Here is a 23262-nt window from a genome sequence, read left to right as displayed (position 1 = left end):
TGGATTATGATCAAGTTTCTTTCTTTGATAGATGGTAGCATGCATATCAACTAATTGAAACAAGCAAACTTTGATGCATATAAATATCTGACTAGAATAATTCATTCCAACAGATTTTCCAATATTTCACTACATCCTACAAACTTTTCACTGACTAGATTTTGCACAGCTTAACACCTTGACATGAAGCAAGAACCCATCAGCATTTGGTGCAAACCACTATGAAACATGAAAAGGAATCCAGCCATTAGAAATCATCAACCATGCATGAACACACATAGTAGTTTTCTTTAGACAAATGAAATCTTTTCATTGGTGTCCGTTCCGGTCTATGAAAAGACCAAAGGTTCCCAGGTAAAGTACAGAAAGTGAAGTATACATTACAAGCCATATAGCAACAAGAAAACTAAGATTTGCATCCACTGCTGCAAATAGATTGTTGTTGTGTAGACATAATCTGCTCGAATTGCATCTTCCAAACAAACAAATTTGAAACCCACCCAGCATCGATCCATCCATCCTCTGGGCTTTCACAAATGAAAGGCCATCATTACCATGGACCAATCATTCCTCTTCAGATTCAAAAGGAACCTTGTCCAAAAACAAAACATTGGAATAGGCAGTGCAATTTCTTGACATCAATCAACTCCCCTCCCCTTGCATGATTATTAACTCACTGCTTGTACATCATAGAGCAAGGCCCTATGGCTAGCGCACATCTTTCAATTAGTTCCACCAGCACGGACAACATCCACATACTAAAACTGGTCCTTATACAGGTAGACGCATGAATTAGCCTTTCCTTTCACGACTTTTTACATGAACAAGCAGTTGTGCAAGCGCGTAACAACTTCATGGTCTGCTCCGGCAAGATCACCTGTTGAGCAACAATATCATGAGTAAGTCATGCATAATATCCATGTAATTTGCAAACAACAGATATAAATATATGCATCTAGCTTGCTCAACATGCAAAGCAAAGCACTCCAATGGTTCACTACATATTCGTGCAGGCACAACATAATCCTACATCATTAATCATGGATTGGCAGTACAACATTGTTGCCAGAATGGCATGGTTACGGCTGGAACCAGGACAAAAGGCTCATTTTTCTTAGTTCCACACACGTACTCACAACACCCGGATGTACTAGCATATAAAACCATCACGGCAGCCAGCGAAAAACCATAACTTTCATGTCCTTACACTAAGAACATGATACAGAGCAACAACACATCATGTCTGATAGGATCATTGGCCGTGTCACGAAAAATGAAAGCATACACGAGTAGAACTTGTACTTCAGCCATAGTGCAAGTCAACATGTGCATAGAAAATTGGTTAGAAGCTGCAACAAAAATACCGCACAAGCAAAAAGTTCAGACTTTTGCATGCAGCCTCTCCACAACAGATCAAACTTATGAAGAAACATGAAGCAGCAGTGTACAGGACAGAACAAGCTAATCTCCAAGAAAATGGATTAGCCCATAAAGATAACTTCTAAGCAGAGCCAAATGTTAAAAACTTGAGTGTGGAAATGCAGATTCTGCATGGTTCAGGAAAGGGATGACTCAAACATACATACACATTAACAGGCCAAGATCTATCTAGGACTTCCATTTGCACCCAACAAAATCACATTGCCAACCCTTAGAAGTTCGACAACACGCAATTCTCCCGAGTTTTTCAGCCTCTTCCAAAAATCAGAGGTACTAGCGACCGGATAGTTAAACTTTGTGGACGTTCGCGGACAAGCAGACACCATCCACTTGCGTCCCTACTGGTAGAGTTGAAGAACATGCATGAAGCTAATTTATAAGTTAGAGATCACAATTTGTAATGAGATGAGGAGCGGTCACCTGTAATGTGGCAAAATGTGCATATTCTTCACAAAGTTGTTATTTAAAATTCTATAGATGACAGGTCCAGTTGCTTAGGTTCAAAATTTCAGAAGAGAACAGATGAGAGCAAGATCTGCTACTAAGAAAGAAGCCCAATCTTTACCTATTAATAAAGCGGCTATCGCTTCTGGTCGTCCGTCGTTAAAATTACCCTCCATGTTGGTAAAAATTACCCACCAATGCCACCCGTAAGTGGAAAACGATTCGTTTTTCGGACTAAAAATCGCCGCCTCCCACGCTGTTTTATAGCTGCGAGACGAGCAGTAGTCAATGAGCGATGAGTAGCAGGGTGGTTGGCCTATTGCTCCTCTAGCGACGAGACTCAGGTTCGATCCCCAGCGTCAACAATTTTTTATCTTTCTTTTCTCACGCATGACCCATCTATGCATTCATGGGCCGGCCCATGTGCGGGGCTTTACTCCCCTGTTTCTTCTGATTTTACTTGTTTGTTTTTTCTGTTTTCTTTCTTCTTTAAATTAATTCAGGATCTAATATTCTGAAGTTACGAGTTTTCAAACAAAATGTTTGAGAAATCATACAATATATGTGAATTCAAAAATGTTTAGAAAATCATAAAAAATTTGCAGATTCAAAAAATGTTAGTCATTTTGCAAAATTGTTCGCAAATATTATAAAAAAAATCACAATTTGGAAAAATGGTCGGGAAATAAAATCAAGTGCATGATTTTGAAAAAATGATCATGTAGTCAAAACATATTCGGAAATCTGAAAAAAAAATGGCCATAACATTTTAGAAAATGTTCACAAAAAATGATTTTTAAAATTTGTTCCCCAATTTAAAAAAAATCATCGATTCAAAAAAAATTTGTTGAGTCAAAAAATGTTAATGAATTTGAAACCGTTTCATACATTTAAAAAGTTTGTAAACAAAAGTAATGTTCATTACTTTTTTAAGAAAATAAAAAATTTCAAAAAAACATGTTTGTCGATTCGAAAAACTGTTCACTAATTCAAAAGTATTTTATGTTTAGGATTCGATTAGTTTTTTGAAAGTCTTTATATGTCTTGGCGTTGGGAGTAGTACGTAGTTAATGAGATTTGTTTTTAAAGTTTTAAACGTTCCCTTGCGCAACATAATGACAAATGTAGCATGCACTGGCAAACTCATAGGCTTGGGATCTACCACGTCGAATGCATTGTGATCACGTGAACATCGCAACCACCATCGGGTAGGGTGAGAAAAAAAATAGCAACATGGTGAGCCACAGTGTTAAAATAGAGTACGCTCATGTGTCAGGATATTGAGTCATACTTATTTGGTTAGCCATGATTTTTTGTCTCCCATTGCAACGCACGGGCATATTTGCTAGTTCAACTCAAAAATAGGAACCAGATCAGTTCACCCAAAAGAATAACAATAGCAATAGTAAAGAATCAGAACTGTGCTAAGAGAAAACCTGCACAACTACGCAAGTATCTAGCTAGCTAGGGGAAATCAAAGCACTACAAGCGAGGAAGTAAGGGTTGTTCTCTTACCACAGCCGTAGAACTGAATGTTGCAGTTGCCGACGTGGTGCTTCTCGTGGTGCAGGGTTGTGAGCTCGCCGGAGATGGCTGCCTGCACCAGGCCATGGTCGTGTGGCGTCTGTAGCTGCTGGCCTTCACCACCTCCAACAGTGCTGGTGCTGAGGCAAAACATAAACCACAAGTTATTATTGTTCATCTCAAGCTACTGATATAACAATAGCATTAACAACTAGAGTTGTCAAACAGGAAACACGAAAAATAACTCCATCAAGGCCACTATCTAACATAGGTTTCCATTGTTGTCAAACAGGAAAGCAACAAAAAAAATGCAAGACATCACAGGAGAGCCAAATGTTAAAAAACTTGAGTGCAGAAATGCAGATTCTGCATGTAGCTCTGCATGGTTCAAGATATGGGTGACTTGAACATACATAGCACATTAACATGTCGACATCCATCTAGGATTTCCATGTGCACACAACAAAATCACACTGTCAACCCTTAGAAGTTCGACAACACAACTCATGAGTTTTTGAGCCTCTTCCGCAAATCAGACGTACTAGCAATGACTGCTTAGTTTGTCAGAAATCAACTTATAAAAGAAAAACAAAATTTCATGTGATCATGAAGAAACTCAGACTTGCCCGTGAATGTCATGTGGATACAGTGCCTCCAGGTAGGTTCATCCTGTAAACAGGATACTGGAGCCATCGGAATCTCCAAATACTGGACGTGCCACCATTGCCAATTCAGATAGAATTTCAGAACAAAGTACATGCTACTAATCTAGATTCAAAACATATGGAAGACATCAAGGTAAAGAGCCTCGGATTTTTCAACTGGGATAACACATCTTTCTGCAGCAAGAGGAGGAACTGAATGTTAAAGGGGTGCATCAAGTAGCTGTTGTTCCAAACACTGTCGACTCACTGGAAAACTTGACTGACTCAAAGCCTCTTCTTTCCGTTGGTTTTACTGCCCAGATGGTCATAACAGACATTTAAGTGAAGATTTAAGTTCGCTTACAATTAATAACATACGTGTGAATGGGGAGGAGATTTGCCACAACTAATCTAAGGGAAATGGAATCAGTATCCATGGTCACAACAGAAATGTCAGTGAAGATATTGGTTCCCTTACATTTAAGGAATTGTGTGCAAACAAAGTAGAGGAAAATTGTCATAACCAGCTTGAAGGGAAGGAACAGCAAATTAGTCGCCATAACTCAGCTGAAAGAAACATTTTTAAGGCAGCAGAGATTGCCGAACGTCAGGCCCTAGATAATAGAGTTCTTGTTGAAACTGCAGCACCGATTGAATCTGCTAAAGCCACGTTGTTAGGGTCTTCTTGACCTTGCAAGACCTTTTCTTGACCTTGTAAGACCCAACAATGACATTTCCCCTCGTGTTCTTCATCTTCTTATTCCACCTCCTTTCCCTGGCCATGTTCCTTTCCACCCCTCTCTCTTCCATCTATCCCTCCTGAGCTACATTTTCTTAGAGTTGCATTTCTTATATTCGAAATATTGGGAATAAAATGATACCATGGAGTGACAAGTGGAGATTCTACCTCCCTTGTCATACGCTGTGTGTAGATTCATCATCTGTACGTTGTATTTTCCTTTTTTGTTTCGGTGTAGAGTACAGTTGATGAGATACAAAAGCATGCTATTCCTGCTTTAATAGAAACATTCTGATGCTGTGGTACTGTTGAGAAGAACTGTCTGTTTTGGCAGCGCAGAGGCACCGTGGTATTTGTGTGTTGTCATTTCATTTTGTTGCGCCGATCTACAGAAGTTCAGTTACGTCTCACCTTTGTAGCATCGTAACATTCGACCATCCAATTGATCCCCAGTGATGCATTTCAAGTTTTCAATACCGTACTTGTGATTTACGAACAACTTCAATACTACACTTCTCCCTGCAAAAAAAGAGAAGAAGAACAGCGCTGCATTTTGCTCTTTATTTATTCCATAGCCAGTCAGGTCTACTGATAATCTGAGAGCTTAAGAACTCGTGATGTAGTATATGAGTACCAACAAAGTACTAATAGCAGTAGTACTACAATCCTGGACAAGCTAGCAGGATAGTTTCAGTTAAATAGTCTTGAAAAGTAGAGGAGAACAGTTCCAGCTAAGAAGAGTCTAAACAAAGATGAACAGAGAAAGATTCAGGTTGGTATAGCCCTCATATGAAAATCATTACAAGAGTCAATTCATAGCACGCAATGCATGGAAATTTATGGGGCTGCCAGGGTATTAAATCAAGTACTTCATCTCTAGCTCTCTCTTTCTGTGCACCTAGAGAACTCGTGACTTGAGATTTGGTCAGGTGTACATATGTCACAGAAACATGCTCCTCGATTGATCTCCAAAATTATGAAGTTATTATATTACTAAGAATCATCCATGGTCAAATATTGGAGTGAAACAAAGAGGTTTAGAAATAATCCTTGGCAGGTAAGCAAGATATAAAAGCACTAGATGAACAAGATGTGGATAACTTAATTAAGGACAAGGAAGATAATAGGTCAGCAATTAGGGGACACACACTCACATCACTTCAGGAAAAGAAGGGGGAAGGCAGTGACAAGGGTTGCTCCACAAGCCTCGAGTCAACTCACAAATCATAGACACCAGTGGCCTCTACAGGAAACGGGTACGTAGAGCAAAATGCCAAAAGGCAGCTCTTACATGCCTGCTGACGATTTCAATTATCCCATCATTGGTTATTACCTATCACTGCTACCAGGTTTTTTCATCAACCTTGCAGCAGAAGCCCATCAAACAAACACTACTTACTACCGTACTGCTCCATTGAAGCCACGTATCATAGCGGCAGATCACACACGAGTCTCTCGGTACAGTGAATGGGACATTGAAAGGCATCAAATGAATCAACCTAGCATCCTTGCACGACCCAAGATACATACATGCATGCCTCCTGCCACTGCTGCAAGCATGAATGTGAAACTGGCTCCCCCAACTTCCCTAGCTCTCCTCCTTCGCCCTGCCATGGCGCCCCCCTCCCCTGCCCGCTCCCTCCCCGGCGAGCGCGTCTCCTCCGGCGACAGCCGCTGTTCCGGGTCCAGGTCTAACAGCGTGGCCTGCACTCGCTCCTACCGGGACGTCGCTCGCACCCCGCCGCCTGCCCCGCCCGCCCGAAGCGCGGCTCCCGTGCCGGCGCCCAGCAGCCCCCAGGCTGCCCGCCTCCGCCCGCCTCGGGCCCCGTTCAAAGGTGCATCGCGTCTCGCACAGCACCACGGTGGACGCCGACGGCTACCAGCAGTCGCGCCGCCGGAACCGACGCCGACCTCACCGTGAGCCTAAGTCGAGCCCCATGCCACGTCGCCAGCGCAGCCCATCCCCTGAAGAGCTCGCCGGACTCTCCTTCCGCTGCCTTGACCCCCGTCACTGAGTCCGCGACTGCACCAACGACATCCGCTGCAGGCGGTGCCTCATCTCTGGCCATGACTCCCGCGGATGTGATGACTACCACTACCGCGTCGGCCGCCAACCCACCCGCCGCCCCAAGGGCTGCCGCGCACCGCGACCCCCCGCCGCCCCACGGACTGCAGCGCCCCAGCCCCCGCTCCGGCCGCACACGTGAACGCCGCTGAGCCAGCACGCATCATCATGTCGCTCTCCGTTGAGATGGAGGAGGCAGAAGAGGTGCTGAGACGGGCGACGGTGGCCACCATCAGTGGAACTCGGCCCCAGGTGTCCGCCGATAACGTCGCTGTGCTCCTGTGCTCCATGTTCAGCTTTGAAGACGGCGACTTCACCACCCACCTCCACAAGCCTGAAGATTTCCTGATCATCTTTGGATCCCACGCCTCAAAGGACCGCATGAACGGCGACCACTACATCCGCAGCCCGCGCTTCTCCCTGTAGCTACGCCCATGGTGCAAGCTTGCCCACACCGGCTCCGGTGGGTTCGAATACCGCGTCGAGCTCGAGCTCCGCGGCATCCCCACCCAAGCCTGGCACTTGGCGACGGCGGAGCACATCCTCGGGACCAGCGTCTGGATCGAGCGCCTCCACCCACAGACGCGCTCCCTCGCCGACCTGGCCACGTTCCACCTCTCCGAACGCGCGCACGACCCCGCCGGCATTTGCCTCGCCACCACACTGGAGATCGTCGAGGTTACGTCGGGCCGCACCGCCTCCTCCGCCCCAACGGTCACCACCCTCACATACCCCATGGCCATCGCCCTCGTTCGCTCCGATGTCGACCGTGCTCGCGCCCTCACCAGCCATGCAGCTCGCCCTGACGGGGAGGGGGACGGAAACGAGGCCGATGATGACGGCGCCAGCGCCGAGCCTGGCCTCGAACGCGGCCGCTTGCGCCGCCGTACTGCCGCAGCACCGGAGGCACGCGCCAACGGCATGGCACCGGCTGGACATCCCTCTGTGGCCAGCAACGCGCTGACGGTCTTGCCGTCGCCGATCGTTGGTCCGAAGCCTGCACCGCCGTGCGCGCACCAACGCCACCGCCCGTACAGTCCACAAACCAGTGCATGGACGCCTGGCCCACCTCCAATGACGACGCCCGACACTCTCGTCACAAAGACAAAAGAGGAGAGGAAAGAAAAAGCGCGCAAGGATTGAGGCTGCGCTTGCCAAGGCTGCTGCAGCTACGGATCCCAGGCCGACAGGATCGCCCCAACGGCCGAACGCACATGTCGCATCGCTAGCTGGCTCCCTGGTATTGGTGCAGAGCCCCCTCACCCCAGAGGCCGGGCCCGCCACGACCACGCCTCTCCTGTTGCCCTGCAGCTAGACGAGCGCCACAGCTGATTTGGGGCCGGCCTCCTCCAATCGTTGCGCGCCTGGGGATCCAGTCAGCCTGTCCTCATGTTGCGAGGTCCCCGACTCACAACCAGAAGTGCACCCACCACCATCCGCTTCTGAAGCTGACCCTGCGGCTGATCCACTGTCGGGGCAAAGCGCCGCTTTGCCTACATTAGTTCCTGGCACCACTGTGGACACCAACACCCGCCCCAAGGACCGATCTCCTGACCGCATCGATGCTGCGCGGGATGATATGCGGGAAGATGCGCAACAAACCCATACCACCGCGCCAGAGCGCCCCCCAGCTCTCGAGAGAACTCTTGAAGCTTCTGGCATCGATATAATGGGCCTCCAAACCGCTACCGCCCCGACGGCCCATGATCGTGTGCGGATAATGCCCAGGCCACAATGCCCTGACGAACGGAGGCCCCCGCTCCTGAGCACGGATGCCGACGGCCCGACCAACAAAGATGTGTACCCTGCATCGTCTCCACCCACCGTGAGGAGCGCGGCCCGCTTCGCCACACCTACGGTCACGCTTCGCCGCTGCCAGCCAGGCGCAACTACGATGAGCTCCTGGACCTTGGGCGATTTCCTAGCCGCGGCCACTAGACAGCTCAACCCTGTCTTCCCCACCCCAGGCCGCAAGCAACGCCGACAGCCGCTCAACTTCGCGCCGCCGCGGCGTGGACGATCTGCTACCATAACAAGGACCAAGGCAGCCGCGCCGCCCACTGCCGAGCGCCGCTCGCAGGTTCAGCTGTTGCGCACCTTGGGCATCGTCGGTGTAGACAAGGTGATCACCCCGGAAGCAATGAAGGCCTACGACGACCTGTTCGCCGCACCGATCCCCAAAACCGTCCTTGCAGCCATCGCCGCCCTCGTCGGTCGCGAGCTCCCTGATGACCCATTCGTGGCGCCGATCACCACGATGATCACTGGCAGCCCGATCGAGGTCTGATCACGTGGCCGCGCCCCTCCCATGTCGATTAAGCCTTCATGGATCACGACCCGAAGATCATAATATGGAATGTTCGCGGTAACGCTCGCGCCCGGCGCACCACAATTCGATCGCTCATTGTATCCATGAACGAGTCAATTGTCTGCCTCCAAGAAACTAAGATGGAGTTTATCTACTTGTCTACTGTCCCTGAGACTCTTGGCTCGGACTTTGACGACTATGTATACTTGCCTGCGATCGACACCTATGGTGGTATACTGCTAGCCTAGAAGCGCAGACTGGTGACAATCAGTAATCACTCGCTCACCACAAACACATTGTCCGCCCAGGTGTCGACCCCCCATAACGCCACTCCCTGGTCGCTCACCATCGTCTATGGGCCGCAGCATGACAACGACAAGATCGCGTTCCTGCAGGAAATTCACGAAGTCCGATCCAACTGTGCTGGCCCATGGATGCTTTGCGGTGATTTCAACCTGATCTAGAGCGACGAGGATAAGCACAACGGAAACCTCAACCGCCGCATGATGGGGCGCTTCCGACGTGTCATCAATGACCTCGCCCTCAAGGAGGTAAACCTAAACGGGTCGGCGCTACACTTGTTCGAATGAACAGACCCCGCCAACCTTGGTTCAACTTGATCGCGTCCTCTGCACCGCGAACTGGGAAGAGCAGCTTGGCGAGTGCCACCTCCGATGCTTGGCTTCGGTCGTTTCTGACCAGAGCCCCCTCCTCGACTGCTCACCCCTACCCCCTGCACGCCGGCGCTTCCACTTCGAAGTTTACTGGACACGAATCGAGGGATTCCAGGACGTGGTCGCGGACGCGTGGCATTCCGTGGACGACGCGGACCCATTCCACTGCAACATGTGACGCATGCAGGCCACCGCGCGCAAGCTCACGAGCTGGAGTGCGCGCACCGTGGGCAATATCCATGACCAGCTCGCGATCTCACGTGAATTGTTGATGCGATTTGACACCGCCCAGGAGAGTCGGCAACTGATGTTGCATGAGGATTGGCTACGTAGGCAGATCAAGCTCTTCGACCTCGGCCACGCCTCGCTCGAGCGAACCTTGGCACTCCAATGCGCGCGTGTTGCATCACTCAAAGATGGAGACGCTAACACCTCCTTCCATCGCCAGTGCACTTGCCGCAAACAGAAGAACATGATACATACTCTGATGGTTGAGGGCGCCATTCTTACCGGCCCAGCAGAACTGGCCGCGGCGGCTTTCGCGCACTTCGACTCCCTGCTTGGGACCGATCACCCTCGTGAATGTGCCCTCAACCTTGAGGACCTTATCACGCCATCCAACCTTGATGACCTTGACGCCCCCTTCGGCGAAGATGAGATTTGCCAGGCTGTCAAGCGAGTGCTGGCGCGCAAAGCGCCCGACCCGGACAGCTTCACCGCAGAATTCCTGCGCTCCTTCCGGCCTATTGTGAAGCATGACTTTGTCCGTGTCTTCTAGCAGCTTTACGCGCTATGGGAACAGGGATTCAACTGTCTGAACCAAGCGCTGCTAACGCTAATCCCAAAGCGTAATGACGCAGCTGGGTTGGGTGATTACAGGCCCATTAGCCTAATCCACCTCGTCGCCAAGATATTCGCGAAGGTGTTGTCCCTCCGCCTTGCGCCCACACTGAAGGAGCTGGTCAGCCCCATCCAGAACGCTTTCATCCCTAGACAAAGCCTACATGACAATTTCGTGCTTGTCCGGCAATCGGCACGCCTTCACCAACTGGGCACCCCGCGCATCCTCCTGAAGCTCGACCTTGCGTAGGCATTTGATTCCATGTCATGGTTGTTCCTCTTCGAGGTCTTGCATCGATATGGCTTCAGTGACCGTTTGCTTGGCTGGATTGCTACCCTCCTGTCATCAGCAAGCACAAGGGTTCTCAACGGCGTGCCGAGACCCGCGATCTGGCACCGCTGTGGGCTTTGTCAAGGCGACCCGGTGTCGCCACAGCTCTTCATGCTTGCTGTCGACACATTGGGGCGCCTTTTCCGTCACGCGGCCGAGCTCAACGTCCTGCAACAACTACACCCTCGCCGCGCGCTCCCCGTCCTCTTGCTGTACGCGGACGATGTCATTCTCTTTTGCCACCCCTCGACACGCGACACACTCGCCGTCCGAGAAATCCTGCAGCTATTTGGCCAGGCGTCAGGCCTACGGGTCAACTTCCAGAAGAGCACAGCTACGATGATCAGATGCGGTGGCGACATGGCTGCCGCGGCCATCGCTAACCTGGGCTGCCCAATCACGGCGCTACCCATCAACTACTTGGGGATCCCGCTCACCCTTGGACGCCCAACCGCTGCACAACTACAGCCCCTCGTCAACAAAACCGTTGGAAAGCTCCCCACCTGGAAGGCGCACCTCATGAACAAAGTCGGACGCCTTGCCTTCGTCAAATCGGTGCTAAGCGCGATCCCCATCCACCAGCTTCTGGTGCTCGCGCCGCCAAAGAAGATCCTCAAACTCCTGGAAAAAAATCCAACGACGATTCCTATGGGCGGGCCGCACCGAGGCACACAGCGGCAACTGTCACATCAACTGGCAACGCGTCTGCCGCCCGACCCGCCTTGGTGGACTCGGAGTGCACGACCTGGAGCGCACGGGCCTGGCCTTGCGTACCAGATGGCTCTGGTTCGCCCGCACAGATGACAACCAGGCATGGTCTGGCCTCGACCTTCAATTCAGTTCTGCGGAGCGAGCCTTCTTCACGTCCACCACCATGATCCTTGGCAACGGCCGCGCACATTGTTTTAGGAAGACCGCTGCTCCATCTCAAAAATAGCGCCACAGCTACATGCCCTCATCCCCAAACACCGCCGCAAGAGCAGGACAGTGGCATACGGTCTGCAAGCACACCAATGGGCATCGGACGTTAGGGCACCCTTGGTTTCCGCGAGATTGGCCAGTACCTGCTTACATGGCATGCGGTCGAGCACATCACGCTCACTGCCGAGCCGGATCGCCTGCATTGGAAGTGGAACACAGCAGGTATTTACACGGCGCAATCCGCCTACCTCGCCACCTTCCAAGGCTCGACCTCCTGCCCCGCATGGGAACTCACCTGGACGGGCTGGCCACCTCCACGTGTGAAGTTTTTCCACTGGCTTGCCCACCTGGGACGTTGCTGGACGGCTGATCGCCTTGCTCGTCGTGGACTGCCGCACCCTCCTCGCTGCCCGCTCTGCGACCAGGCGCCCGAATCAATCCAGCACCTAATCCTAGAATGCCCCTTCTCCAAGCAAGTGTGGCACGAGATCTTGTCCTGGCTGCGCCTGACATGTAGCGTGCCCTCTAGCGAGGAATCCCTGTCCGAGTGGTGGCGCTCGGCGCGGCGGAACACGCCGAAGCCCATGCATAAGGGCCTCACCACCGCAACTCTGCTGATCCCTTGGATGACCTGGAAGCATTGGAACGACTGCGTGTTCAACGACGCAAGCCCTTCGACCAATTCACTGATCTCGCGGATCAAGGATGAAGCTAAGCACTAGGCAAGACCTGGCGCCCGTGGCCTGCATGCCATCCTCCCACAAACCTGGGACGTCCACTGATTTAGATTCCTGACTATAATCGCTCCTCTTCGGAGGTTGTAACAAACTCTATCTTTTCAATACAAAGAAACGCAAGTCTTTTGCATTTTCTCAAAAAAAAAAGAATGTGAAACTATACAACTTAGGGGGGCACAGTGCTCTAACACTAACACATGCTTGCATGCATGCATGCATATATGCTGCTATTGCATGCATTGATCAAGTTGGTGCTCTTCACATGGGTAGCCTTTCTAGCGTAAGGACTAGAAGGGCACCAAGGCAAATATCATTGCCTCTTAGACTAAAACAATGAAACAAGACAAAAGGAAGAACATTTTTTTCCTAGGAAACAAACGTGACATACAATGCATAATTAGTGGCAAACCAAAGTGCAGATACGCATGCTAACTGTTGATCTAAAATGCTAGTGCAAGAGAATGCTCAACGCGTGCCTCCTTGGGGTAAGTTACAAAAGGGGCAAGCACTGAACATTCTAGACTTCTGCCTTTATACAGTGTAGATTGAAGGTCATAAGCTTATATGACTCCAAACTAATGAAATATATCCCTCGGGAAAACTATGGAAAATCAAAGCACTCCCAACTATCCATATTACTTGTCGCTTACAAAGTGTTGTACTAAACCAGCGACAAGTAATATGGATCGGAGGGAGTAGAAATTATGATCCCACCGAGATGAAAGCAAGAGATCTAGCTTGAATAGAGAATACTGCTGGTATCAATTTTCAACTAAATTTCCTAGGGGGTTAAACCCAACACCTGATATCAGATACCACTGTCAGGTTATGAATTTTTTTTTTGATAAGATGTGTGAATGGAGAGCAACAGGTCCACATCATGACAAGCATGAAGATCTATTAATTCTTTTGCTTCCTCTACTCTACCCTTTGGTATGGACAATTGGGCATTTAAGAGGTGCTCACCACCTCCATCTGTCCTCTCCAATGAGAAAAGAAAAATAACAACCAGTAGATATGTACCCTGGCGCAATTGGACAGCTGCTTCATGCAGGGGGTATATAGCTTTGTCCTTAAATGCTTTTTTGCGCTCTCGATCTCCTCTCTCCCCCTGCCACACACATTTGAAAGCGCAGCAGCATTTACTCTACGCCTCCAAAACACTTCAAGGCTTTGCTATGCATGCAAAAGACTCAGTTTTCTCAGCTCAGAAGTTAGTGGTAAGTGGACAAAATGGATTGAATTTAAAACACTGAAGCAACAGAAAGGCAGGAATCCACGCCATGTCCAGGAACAGTTGCAAGAACAGGAGCAGCGATGAGCTAGTAGAAGCAAAGGGGCGAGAATGCTGCTAAGTCGTGGTAGTAGCGATACAACTAAACCTTGCCCAACAGGGAAGCCTCAGAGCAGGGCATTCAAAGCATGCATGGCTCTTTCTTTTTGGTGCAAAGGCATGCATGATTGGGGTGGGTGTTACTACTGCAGCAACCTGACTAGTCAAAATCCAAACGCGCATGCAGTGCAACGGATCCAGTTTTATGGCCCCATATCTTTTGCATCTTTCTTGAGAAGAGAACTTGTCCACACCGATCCTTCCAAGAGATACTAGCTAGCTAGCTTTGCCATCTCTTGGCAGTGAAATCAATGAGGTAGGTATAGACGTACAGCCAGGAACCACCCATCCAATAATACTACTATATAATAATAATACTCCTAATATCCATGGCCATGATGGTTCAAGAATGGAATTCCTACTTCTCCGATATAGCTTGATATACCGATTCTGGTCTGGATAATCCTAGTAATTCCTAATAAATTTAGAGTGTATCTTTTATGGTTCTTGATTGAATACTTACATTACGATACCATGCTTTTTGAAAGGAAAAAAAATACTCCTACCATGTTTTCTACTCACTCGTTGTTCTGAATCCAACAGGTTTTGTTCAAGGCCCTCTGCCCTGGACCACTGTTTTCCTCAACTCTGAAGAGCAGCCCGATGATACATCATAAAATGACCATAAGGCCTCATTTGGTTCCAAGGGATCCCGAGGGGATCCCAGCCTTTTCCCCGGGTGGGCAGACCACGGGCTAAGTTGAGCCCGGGGAAGTAAACAGGCCCATTTGGTAGGATGCGAGGGGAGAAGATCCCTGGCCTTTCCACGGCCCGTCCCAGGGTCAGATCTCCCGGTGTCGACAGGTCAGGGAGAAAACCCTCGCCTCGTTCGCTCGCAACTCTCCTTGCGACCGAGAGCCCATGGCCTCCGCCCCCTCCAGCCTCCATGCCTCCCCATCCGATGACCTGAAAGCGACAGATCGGGTCGTCCCCTCCAGCCTCCGTGCCTCCCCGTCCGACACCCCCGCCTCCTTGCTCAAGAACCGCCTCCACGCACCTCTCCTCCGGCGGCAGCGGCGGCGGCGACGGCGACAGATCGGGTCGTCATCCAACCAACCCCCCTCAGCCCGAAGCTTTTCTAGCATTTTTTTCGGGATGTGATCTGGTCTTCTCCCCTCTCCCCTATTTTGTCCAAACTGACATGCTGGCATCCCCGTGGTGGGAGGAGAGGATCCCCTGCGTCCATGTAAATCCCCCCGTGGGGGATTAAAGCCCTGGGTTACCTCACCCTTGTAACCAAATTAGGCCTAAATGGGTAGCTTATGACCGTAAGATTGGAACATGACTACTGCAGATCCTAGAGCCCCATCGATTAAAAAAATTAACCAGATGGCAAGCTAAAGATCTTCCCAGATCTTATTCCTGTCTGCAAGGGAGACCTTGCAGTTCCAGGCTCCTACGAGCGATGTGTACAAGACATATGGCAGACTAGATGAGCAAGGTGGTGGCCTCTGCGCCCTCCCGGTGCAAATTTGAACTAAAACCACGACAAGTAATTTGGAACGGAGGGAGTACTTGTATAGAATACCATCCTGAAAAAGAAAATTTATGTTGGAAAAGAAACACTGAAGCTGATGTTGGAATATGATCCTTGTTTCAATATTCAGTGCAAGTCATGCTAACATATATGTTTTCACGATTTGCTAGCTATCACTATCATAGTATCACCATAGACTTGTTGCAATCTTTTGCTAATTTAGATGCTGGATCACGTTTGCATCACTCTTTACCCGCCCCCATTTTTTACAAGCCAATCTGTGATGGGTTTCTACGGAAGAATACATGAATGTGTAATAATCAAGGAAATACCTGTCCAACATAGAGCTTGTTGTCACGTCTGATAATGATATATATGCTGGACCTGCCAACAGTTGAAGGTGGAAGCTGCTCCCTAGCACCGACAGTTACACAGACCACCTCAACCAGTTCTGAGATGCTTCTCTTGTTGTAGAGATCCAACAGTTTATCTTTGCATTTCGCGGTAACAATGCTCTCGACATCCTTTGGCAGCAGTCCAAAAGCACCTGATGGAAGTTTGAATCCATTTTCCAGGCCATCAGGCCTATCAACCAAGCCATTTACAATAGCATACACATTACCTGATCATTTGGTACTCTCCATTTATGCATGCAATGATTCAGAAGAGAACTGAGCAAATGAAAGAATTCCATCTTCAGATCTGATCTAGCCTGAAAAGAGTTCATAACCAGTAAGCATACAAACGACCATAGGTGGAAAAACAGATTGTTAAGATCTTCAGGACTCCCATATTAGAATGTTGCCGGTTTGCCAACAGCAAATTTTGCATGAGATCTTTAAGAATGAATAGTTGTCTGCTGGCATTATAAATAGTTTAAGATTCTTTTGTGTCTTCCTAGGTTACATTTTGCAGTTCAGAAATTCATCTATTCAGCGTCAAACGATGCATGAAAATCAACAAACAAAAAGCCAATAACAATAATACCCAGCTTGGATACAACTGTTACCAGCATACACTGCAGAAGAGTGATATCCAAACATGCCACATTGTTCAAAACTTTCAATACACCAGTGGCTACTTCTTCAAAATTTGATGGAAGAATCGCTGAAGCCTGAAAAATTTAGCTATCATTTTCTAGCAAGAAGAAAGCTAAATTAAATCAATGCCATAGTATCTAAAATGCCTACTAGCTACCCGCAAAATTATATCTATATATGATGTCAAAAGGTCAAGTTTTCTCCTTATATGGTACAAACTCTTTAAGAACAATAGTATGCCAGTGAAAGAAAATTTATGGGCAATACCCTTTTTGTTCATGAAACAAAAATGGGTACTTCTTTGAAGCTGAGAAATTTAGTGCTATGTATCAAAATGCATGAGTTCTACAAACATCGCACCTCAATCTTGTAAAGCGACTCTTAAGGTCTACAGCGCAGTTGAGTTTGGAGATAAAAACAACTTTTCTCAATAAAGCATTGCACCTTAAAACAAGCAGAAACACAAACCTGGTCAGATGACAATCCGTTGTTTGCCTGCAGCAACACAGCTGTGAACAGTGAAGGCAGACTAACCAGGCCTGTCTCAGCCATGGCAGAAAGTACAAGCACTGCAGGTTGTTTTAGGTTTATTTCATTGCCTTTTCCAGGACTGTCATTCATTTCTGTACATATATTATTCATCTTTCTTCCTTCAAGGTGACCATCCACAGTACTATTTTCATTTCTCTGAGTGGAAACTTCAAAATGTTGATCTATTCCTATTGTATCCCCCAAATTTGATAATTGTATTTCTGACACAGACCCTGAGGTATTCTGACCAGCAGATAGATCTAACAAGCCTTTTTTAGTTTTATCCAATGATCTTCTATCTCCTCGAGCAAAACCTTCATGTTGTTCGGCAGGCTTGTTTTCTTCAACCACTTCACTAAACCCAGAGTCATCACATTCCGAAATATCACAAGTGTTAGATGGTAATTTGGCATCTCCAGACTTGTCGTGCCATCAGCTGGTTGCCAACTCGTATGTCTAGTACTCTAGTGAACTAAGATACATTCGAGAAATGTGATAAAAAGTCTTGCTAGTACAGTTCTTAATAAGAATCATGTTAAATGAACTAGCAAGACTTTTTATCACATTTCTCGAAATATTCAGAAATCACTATTACAAAAACTGAATACTACCGAACTTGAAAACTGACTACAGTACTTCTGAACTTGATATTCAAGCAGCTTAATTTTTAGGTGACCATAGATTTTCCACCAACTTCATCTGTTCAGCAATGTCTCCAGGACTGAAACACTGAATGCAACATGGTATTGTGCTATTAATAGTATTGGAGCCCTTAGGTTCACTTTTCTTCTCCCCAAAACCTGAATTTTGCTACTGGTTACTACTCCCTCCGTCCCACAATATAAGATGTTTTTGCAAGCTATGTTTAGTTTGCAAAAACGTCTTATACTATGGGATGGAGGGATTAGTAAAAGGTCTGAAATTTCAATTTAATGTTACTCGTACCGACCATAAATAAGAAGACATTACTCTCTACCCTCATACATTTACTGTCATCCACTTGAACAGATACCTGAAAAGCAGAATATTATCAGTTCTCAGAAGTATACTAACAAACAGATAGAGGCCCCCAACACACAAGCGCATATAACACTTTAGGATTAATATGCTTCACTACCCTAAACTGGACACAATGTTGAAAGCATAGATATCTCAGAGGGATATTAGATGTACCAAACTGTTCGGAATGACATGAACCCATAACACGCTATGAATCAAAAGTATAGTGAGAAACAAGATAAATAGGCAAACTCTGTAACAATTGTTTCAATGCACACTAAACCATGTATTTTATCAGTGTGCCAGATACAATGGTGGGAGTCATCATATTTAACTAGTTTGTGTCTTGTAACTGAATGTTATACAAGATTACTCCTGGATTGAGGGCGGGTTAAACTGGAAATCTGCGAAGATTGACAAGCAATCGGCTGAAAACTAATTGACAATTATTCAAAAATTTCAGCCTGTAAAAATTGACAATTGTATGCATGCCTAATGTGCTTTTCTTCCCGTGTGGAATACCCAGAAAAAATGACTGAAAATGAGAACTGTTTCATTCAAATTGCAGAGCCAGTGAGTAGCTCGCAAATGTAAGTACAACATGGATGTGAATAGGGTTGTATGAGAGTAACAATCCCAGGTCAGATCTCTCACAACATCCTCCAGATTCTTGAGGAGTTGAGGACAGGTATTTTTTTCCCATAGATCGCTTTTCGACGAGAAGTATAGTTACGGCCATTACATCTTTAATCTTACTGCTTTGCCAGATGCTAAAAAGACGACCATAAAAATCAGTACGGCCTAATTGAGTATTGTTGCACTTTACCACATCCACTGAAGTAGGAAGTTAAAATATTAGAGGTGAAAACAGTAGCATATGCATACACAAACAGTAATTCATATACAATCCAAGTATAAATCATGTGTCATGCAAATGTGGGAGCAAAGATATGCTAACCTATGTAATGCTAGTGAACTGTGCACCTCAAAAACTCACATACATCTGAAATTACAGCAGAACCAGACAAAAATTACATGGAACTGGCAAGGAAAGCATCCACGTCTATTTTCTATAAGACAGATTTATGCCACCATGAAAGAAGGTAACCTAGAACAACACGAACAAAAGTATGTGGTTTCGAGGGACTTGAAGCTGACATAACACTCTTACCTTATTTTCATGTATAAAACAAACCGAAATCCACTGATTAGTGCACCAGTATCATATTGACTACCCAACGGGGGTAAGCACAAGCATATGTATGGTGTGAAAATGCATTACCAGCAACCTATAAGTGGCCATTATTTGTCATAATGGCCCTTGGAATAAAATGTGTGAGCAGCAAACACACCATCATTCAGTACAACTCAGCTGATTTAGAAGCTAGTTAGATCATGTTCCCCAAATTCAGATTCAGGATAATCAATCAAGAATATATACTCTGCTTACCAACATTTAACAAAGAGAAAATTTAAACAACGAAGCATTAACCACACACAGATAAGTATATTATGTATTTTCATGTTAAGAATTTCTGAAGCTATTCAGATAAGGCATCAGAATAAAAATGTTCATTGCCACTACTTCTCTAGCAAATAGACAATTAGCAAAATGCAGGCCTCCTAGAAGGAGCAAATAAACAACTATTAGGGGGGAAAGGGAAAGGAAAATGTTTTGTCCTCGATAGCTAAGCCACAACAAATCAATAGCAATCATCTATTAAGGGAACATTGAGATTGATTAATTGATGACTAGCATGGCTTAATACACAAATTGGGCGGAAACACATCAATATTAAAAGTTAGGTTTATGCTAGTTCAACCAAATAAACACCAAAGATAAGACAGCAAGGAAGAGGGCCAGTCTTGTACCTCATTGCAATTGAAATAAATCTAATTTGAAACTGGTAGTAATAACGAATTGCTCCAAACTGCATGAAACAAGAAAATTAAGTTACTCATATACTGAATAAGTAATATTGGTCATGCAGTCAGCTGAATAGAGAATAGCATATTGTACACACAAGATAACAAAATTAACACTTAAGTAATTGTAATGATCAGAAGCAAGAACTGCACACTTAATTTAAACAAAAACCCTCAAAATCCTAGCATTGCCAGAAGATCTCAATACACATTCATAGGAGAGCTCTAGCTACTTCCTTTTCTTTTGCGGGAAGAGAGCTATCTATTCTCTTAACAACAAAATTCAGGATTCAACTAATTCATAAGCATCAAAAGAAAATTTAGTTTGTAACCAAACATGTACATATTCTTCTATTCTGTATTGCCCAAACAATTTATGGACTAGAATGCACGTGAGCAAACATAGAACTATCTTTGAGTTCCTTGCAGATTGCAAAAGAAAACAGAGACATAACATTGACACGGTCGCTAATTTGCGTTGCTAATTGAAAAACAACATGTGTGTGCAATGGAAACAGATCGAATTGGACATGTGCTGCCAACCTCGAGGATTTGCCTTAGGAACAAATTCAGAAAAACAGATTATTCACATACCTTAATCATATTACCAGCGGTTCTTTATGGGCTGTGCGATACCTGAATACATCAAGGTGAACTTGGAGTCATGGAACTTGAGCTGGTGAGGACATCGGGCATGTTTGAGCGGTCAAAACTAATTAACAAGATGCATTCGTTCATTCAGCTTATGGTGAGTGTGTATGCTTTCGTGTCTTGCCATGAGTACACCATACTTACCATTTTCTCGCCTGCACAGCATTTGGCTAGTCCGCAAGTCTTGCATCTTCTTCTGCTCCTAGATTTCTTGGCAGAATTCCAATTCCTTGTTTGCCTAATAAATTCACTAAATATAAAACAAATTCCTCGTAAAATGAATCATCTTTAATTGAGGAATTTTTTTCTTGTAGGTTTGCGCAAATTTCGATAATACAAATATACAGAGAGTTAGCATTGTCAGCCAGGTCCAAACAGAGACATAGCATTGTCAGCTAGGTACAGCCGTATAGATTGATTGTTTATGTACGTCATTACTAACATCCAATTAAGTTGGAACCATCATATAGCTACAAGGAAGAAAATTCGTGAATTCTAAACAAAAGCAAAAACGCAGAGAGGATTCACATGTCTTGCAAAAAAACTAAAATATCTCAGCTGAATCAGTCTGATACTATACTGTTGTTCCTTTTGCTCCGCAGCATTGAGCTCTCCTCTTCTTCTATGTCATCGGCTGGGCCTTCTTCTCCACCTCCATCATCTCACTATCAGGTGCCTGTCTCCAGCATCACTTCCATCACTCCCTAAACTCCTCTTTTTTTTCCTTTCCTTCCCTAGTTTCTTCCCCTTCCCCTGCACCGCTCCCAAAAATCAATAACCCTAACCCTAGAAATTCAGAAATTAATGGAGGAGGAGAGGTTAAGAAGAAGAGGGGGGTCTTACAAGCGATAAGACCGCCGAGGGTGGAGACGGATGCCGTAGAAGGCCGCTGGCGCCGCCGAGCTCGCCCCGATCGTTGCACCGCCCACGTCGCCTCCGGTTCGCCACCGCGTGGGAGAGGGAAAGGGAAGTACACCACGCTCGAGAGAAGTAGCCATAGCAGTCGGGTCATTCCTCCGGTGCCATCCCTGCCGCCGCCGCCGCCGCCGCAATTGCGAAATAGAAGGGACGGGGGGAGGGGAACGTCATCGTGTGAAAACTGCTCATAGCGACTGGGGAATGGGCTAGATTGTTTCTTCACATCGGGGGGGAGGTGGGCTAGCTCCGGCTATCTTTTTCCATCGATGTATAATTACATCGGTGGACCGTAATTTTTATATCGATCGATGTTTAGACCAGACCACCGCTCGGTCGATCGACCAAGAATAAGTAATTCTTCGCCATGGGATATAAATAGAGTATCTATATTTAGGATGCAGAATAAGTTATTCCTCACTCGAGATAATCTTACGATCGCTTCCTAAATAAATTACGTTTAGAATATAAATAGTTACGTGCATATTGAGTCAAAAAATTGATATAAAAAATAAAAAATAGATTATAAAACCAGAAAATCATATTTTATGTATGTTTTACACTATGTCTTTACATTCATAATTTTAAATAATATAAAATATTTTTTACGACGAGTACATGTTTTTCTTGCGTTCTCTTTTTATGTATAAAATAAGATAAAATTTACGAAACGTAAAAATACAGTGATTGATGTCAAAATAGAGAAGGGGTGAAGAATAACTATTCCTTACCTAGGGTGTACAATAAATGTCATGGTATAGTGAATATTCCGGTACAGCTAGTTATTCAAAACGGTTATGTTTCTATTTGTCATCAGCGGACAAGGTCAAGTGGCTAGCAGCATGCTTAGATTAGTTGGACGCCGCGAGTTCTTCTTCGCCGATCCTACTTGGCGCGTGGGTCGTTGGACAGACACTATGCGCGCACCCAACTAGCTATTTCCTGGTTTCGGGATAATTTCTGAAATTTCCCAGACCATTTTTTTCCTTTTTCATTTTTGTTTTGTCTTTTTTTCATTTCATTTATCATTTTGGTTTTTCTCTTTTCTCTTTTTTGTTAGTTTTTCTTTTCTTTTTCAATTTTTGAACATCTTTCAATTTCGAGAACTTTTTGTGAAAAATTGTAGATATTTTGAAATCGTGAATATTGCCTGATTTTTGTGATTTTTTATATTAAACTACGAACAATTCTTAAATTCATTTACTTTTTCTAATCATGAACAATCTTTTGAATCTTCAAATATTTTTTACTCGACAAATTTTTGTTGTTGAGAATTTTGAAATCATGCACATTTTATGAATTTGCAAATTGTTTTCACAATTTCTGAATATTTTTTGAATCCGTCAGCTTCTTATAAATTCACGAAAATTCATTGAAATTTGTGAACAATGTCTTTGAACCAGTGAACTTTTTTATATTACTAACATTTTTAATGAACATTTTTGAATCAACAAGCATTCTTTGAATCGATGAACTTTTTAGTAATCCTGGACCATTTTTTATTTTTGTTTCTTTTTAATAATTCTTTAAATTTTTTTAAATTTGTGAACATTTGTTCAACGCCTGAACATTTTTCTAAAATCTTTTGGAGTATGTGAACTTTTATTGAGATCATAAATATTTTTTAATTCATGAACATTTTACGATCTCTTGAATACTTTTT

The 23262-nt window shown here is 45.7% G+C and overlaps 1 protein-coding gene and 1 non-coding gene across 28 annotated transcripts; both read right to left on the bottom strand.

Moving 5' to 3' along the window:
- Positions 1–284: 284 nt before the first annotated feature.
- LOC123062107 (uncharacterized) lies at positions 285–21865 on the bottom strand. 27 transcript variants are annotated; one of them, XM_044485456.1, is made up of 11 exons: positions 21528–21865; positions 21265–21437; positions 20829–20922; positions 20628–20709; positions 17046–20038; positions 16547–16651; positions 16160–16249; positions 15870–16061; positions 4035–4116; positions 3400–3548; positions 285–877 (listed from the first exon to the last, which is right to left on the bottom strand). In XM_044485456.1, the coding sequence occupies exons 5-11, from the start codon at positions 17217–17219 to the stop codon at positions 806–808; spliced, it is 864 nt and encodes a 287-aa protein (XP_044341391.1). In that variant the 5' UTR covers positions 17220–20038; positions 20628–20709; positions 20829–20922; positions 21265–21437; positions 21528–21865; the 3' UTR covers positions 285–805. The 27 variants fall into 27 exon arrangements, 7 of the variants coding, with proteins under 7 accessions (XP_044341391.1, XP_044341390.1, XP_044341389.1 ...); XM_044485455.1 differs by having other exon boundaries at positions 17046–19396; positions 19980–20038; positions 20628–20669; positions 20829–21437; positions 21528–21864; XM_044485454.1 differs by having other exon boundaries at positions 20628–20669; positions 21528–21864.
- On the bottom strand, positions 4022–4136 carry LOC123063829 (small nucleolar RNA Z278). The gene has a single exon (XR_006430584.1). It is a non-coding gene; the product is annotated as a small nucleolar RNA Z278 (small nucleolar RNA).
- Positions 21866–23262: the final 1397 nt, after the last annotated feature.

Source organism: Triticum aestivum, chromosome 3A, assembly GCF_018294505.1.
Source record: "Triticum aestivum cultivar Chinese Spring chromosome 3A, IWGSC CS RefSeq v2.1, whole genome shotgun sequence".
Taxonomy (NCBI): Eukaryota; Viridiplantae; Streptophyta; class Magnoliopsida; order Poales; family Poaceae; genus Triticum; species Triticum aestivum.
The sequence above is the reverse complement of the archived record's forward strand: the minus strand, read 5'-3'. Positions and strand labels throughout refer to the sequence as shown.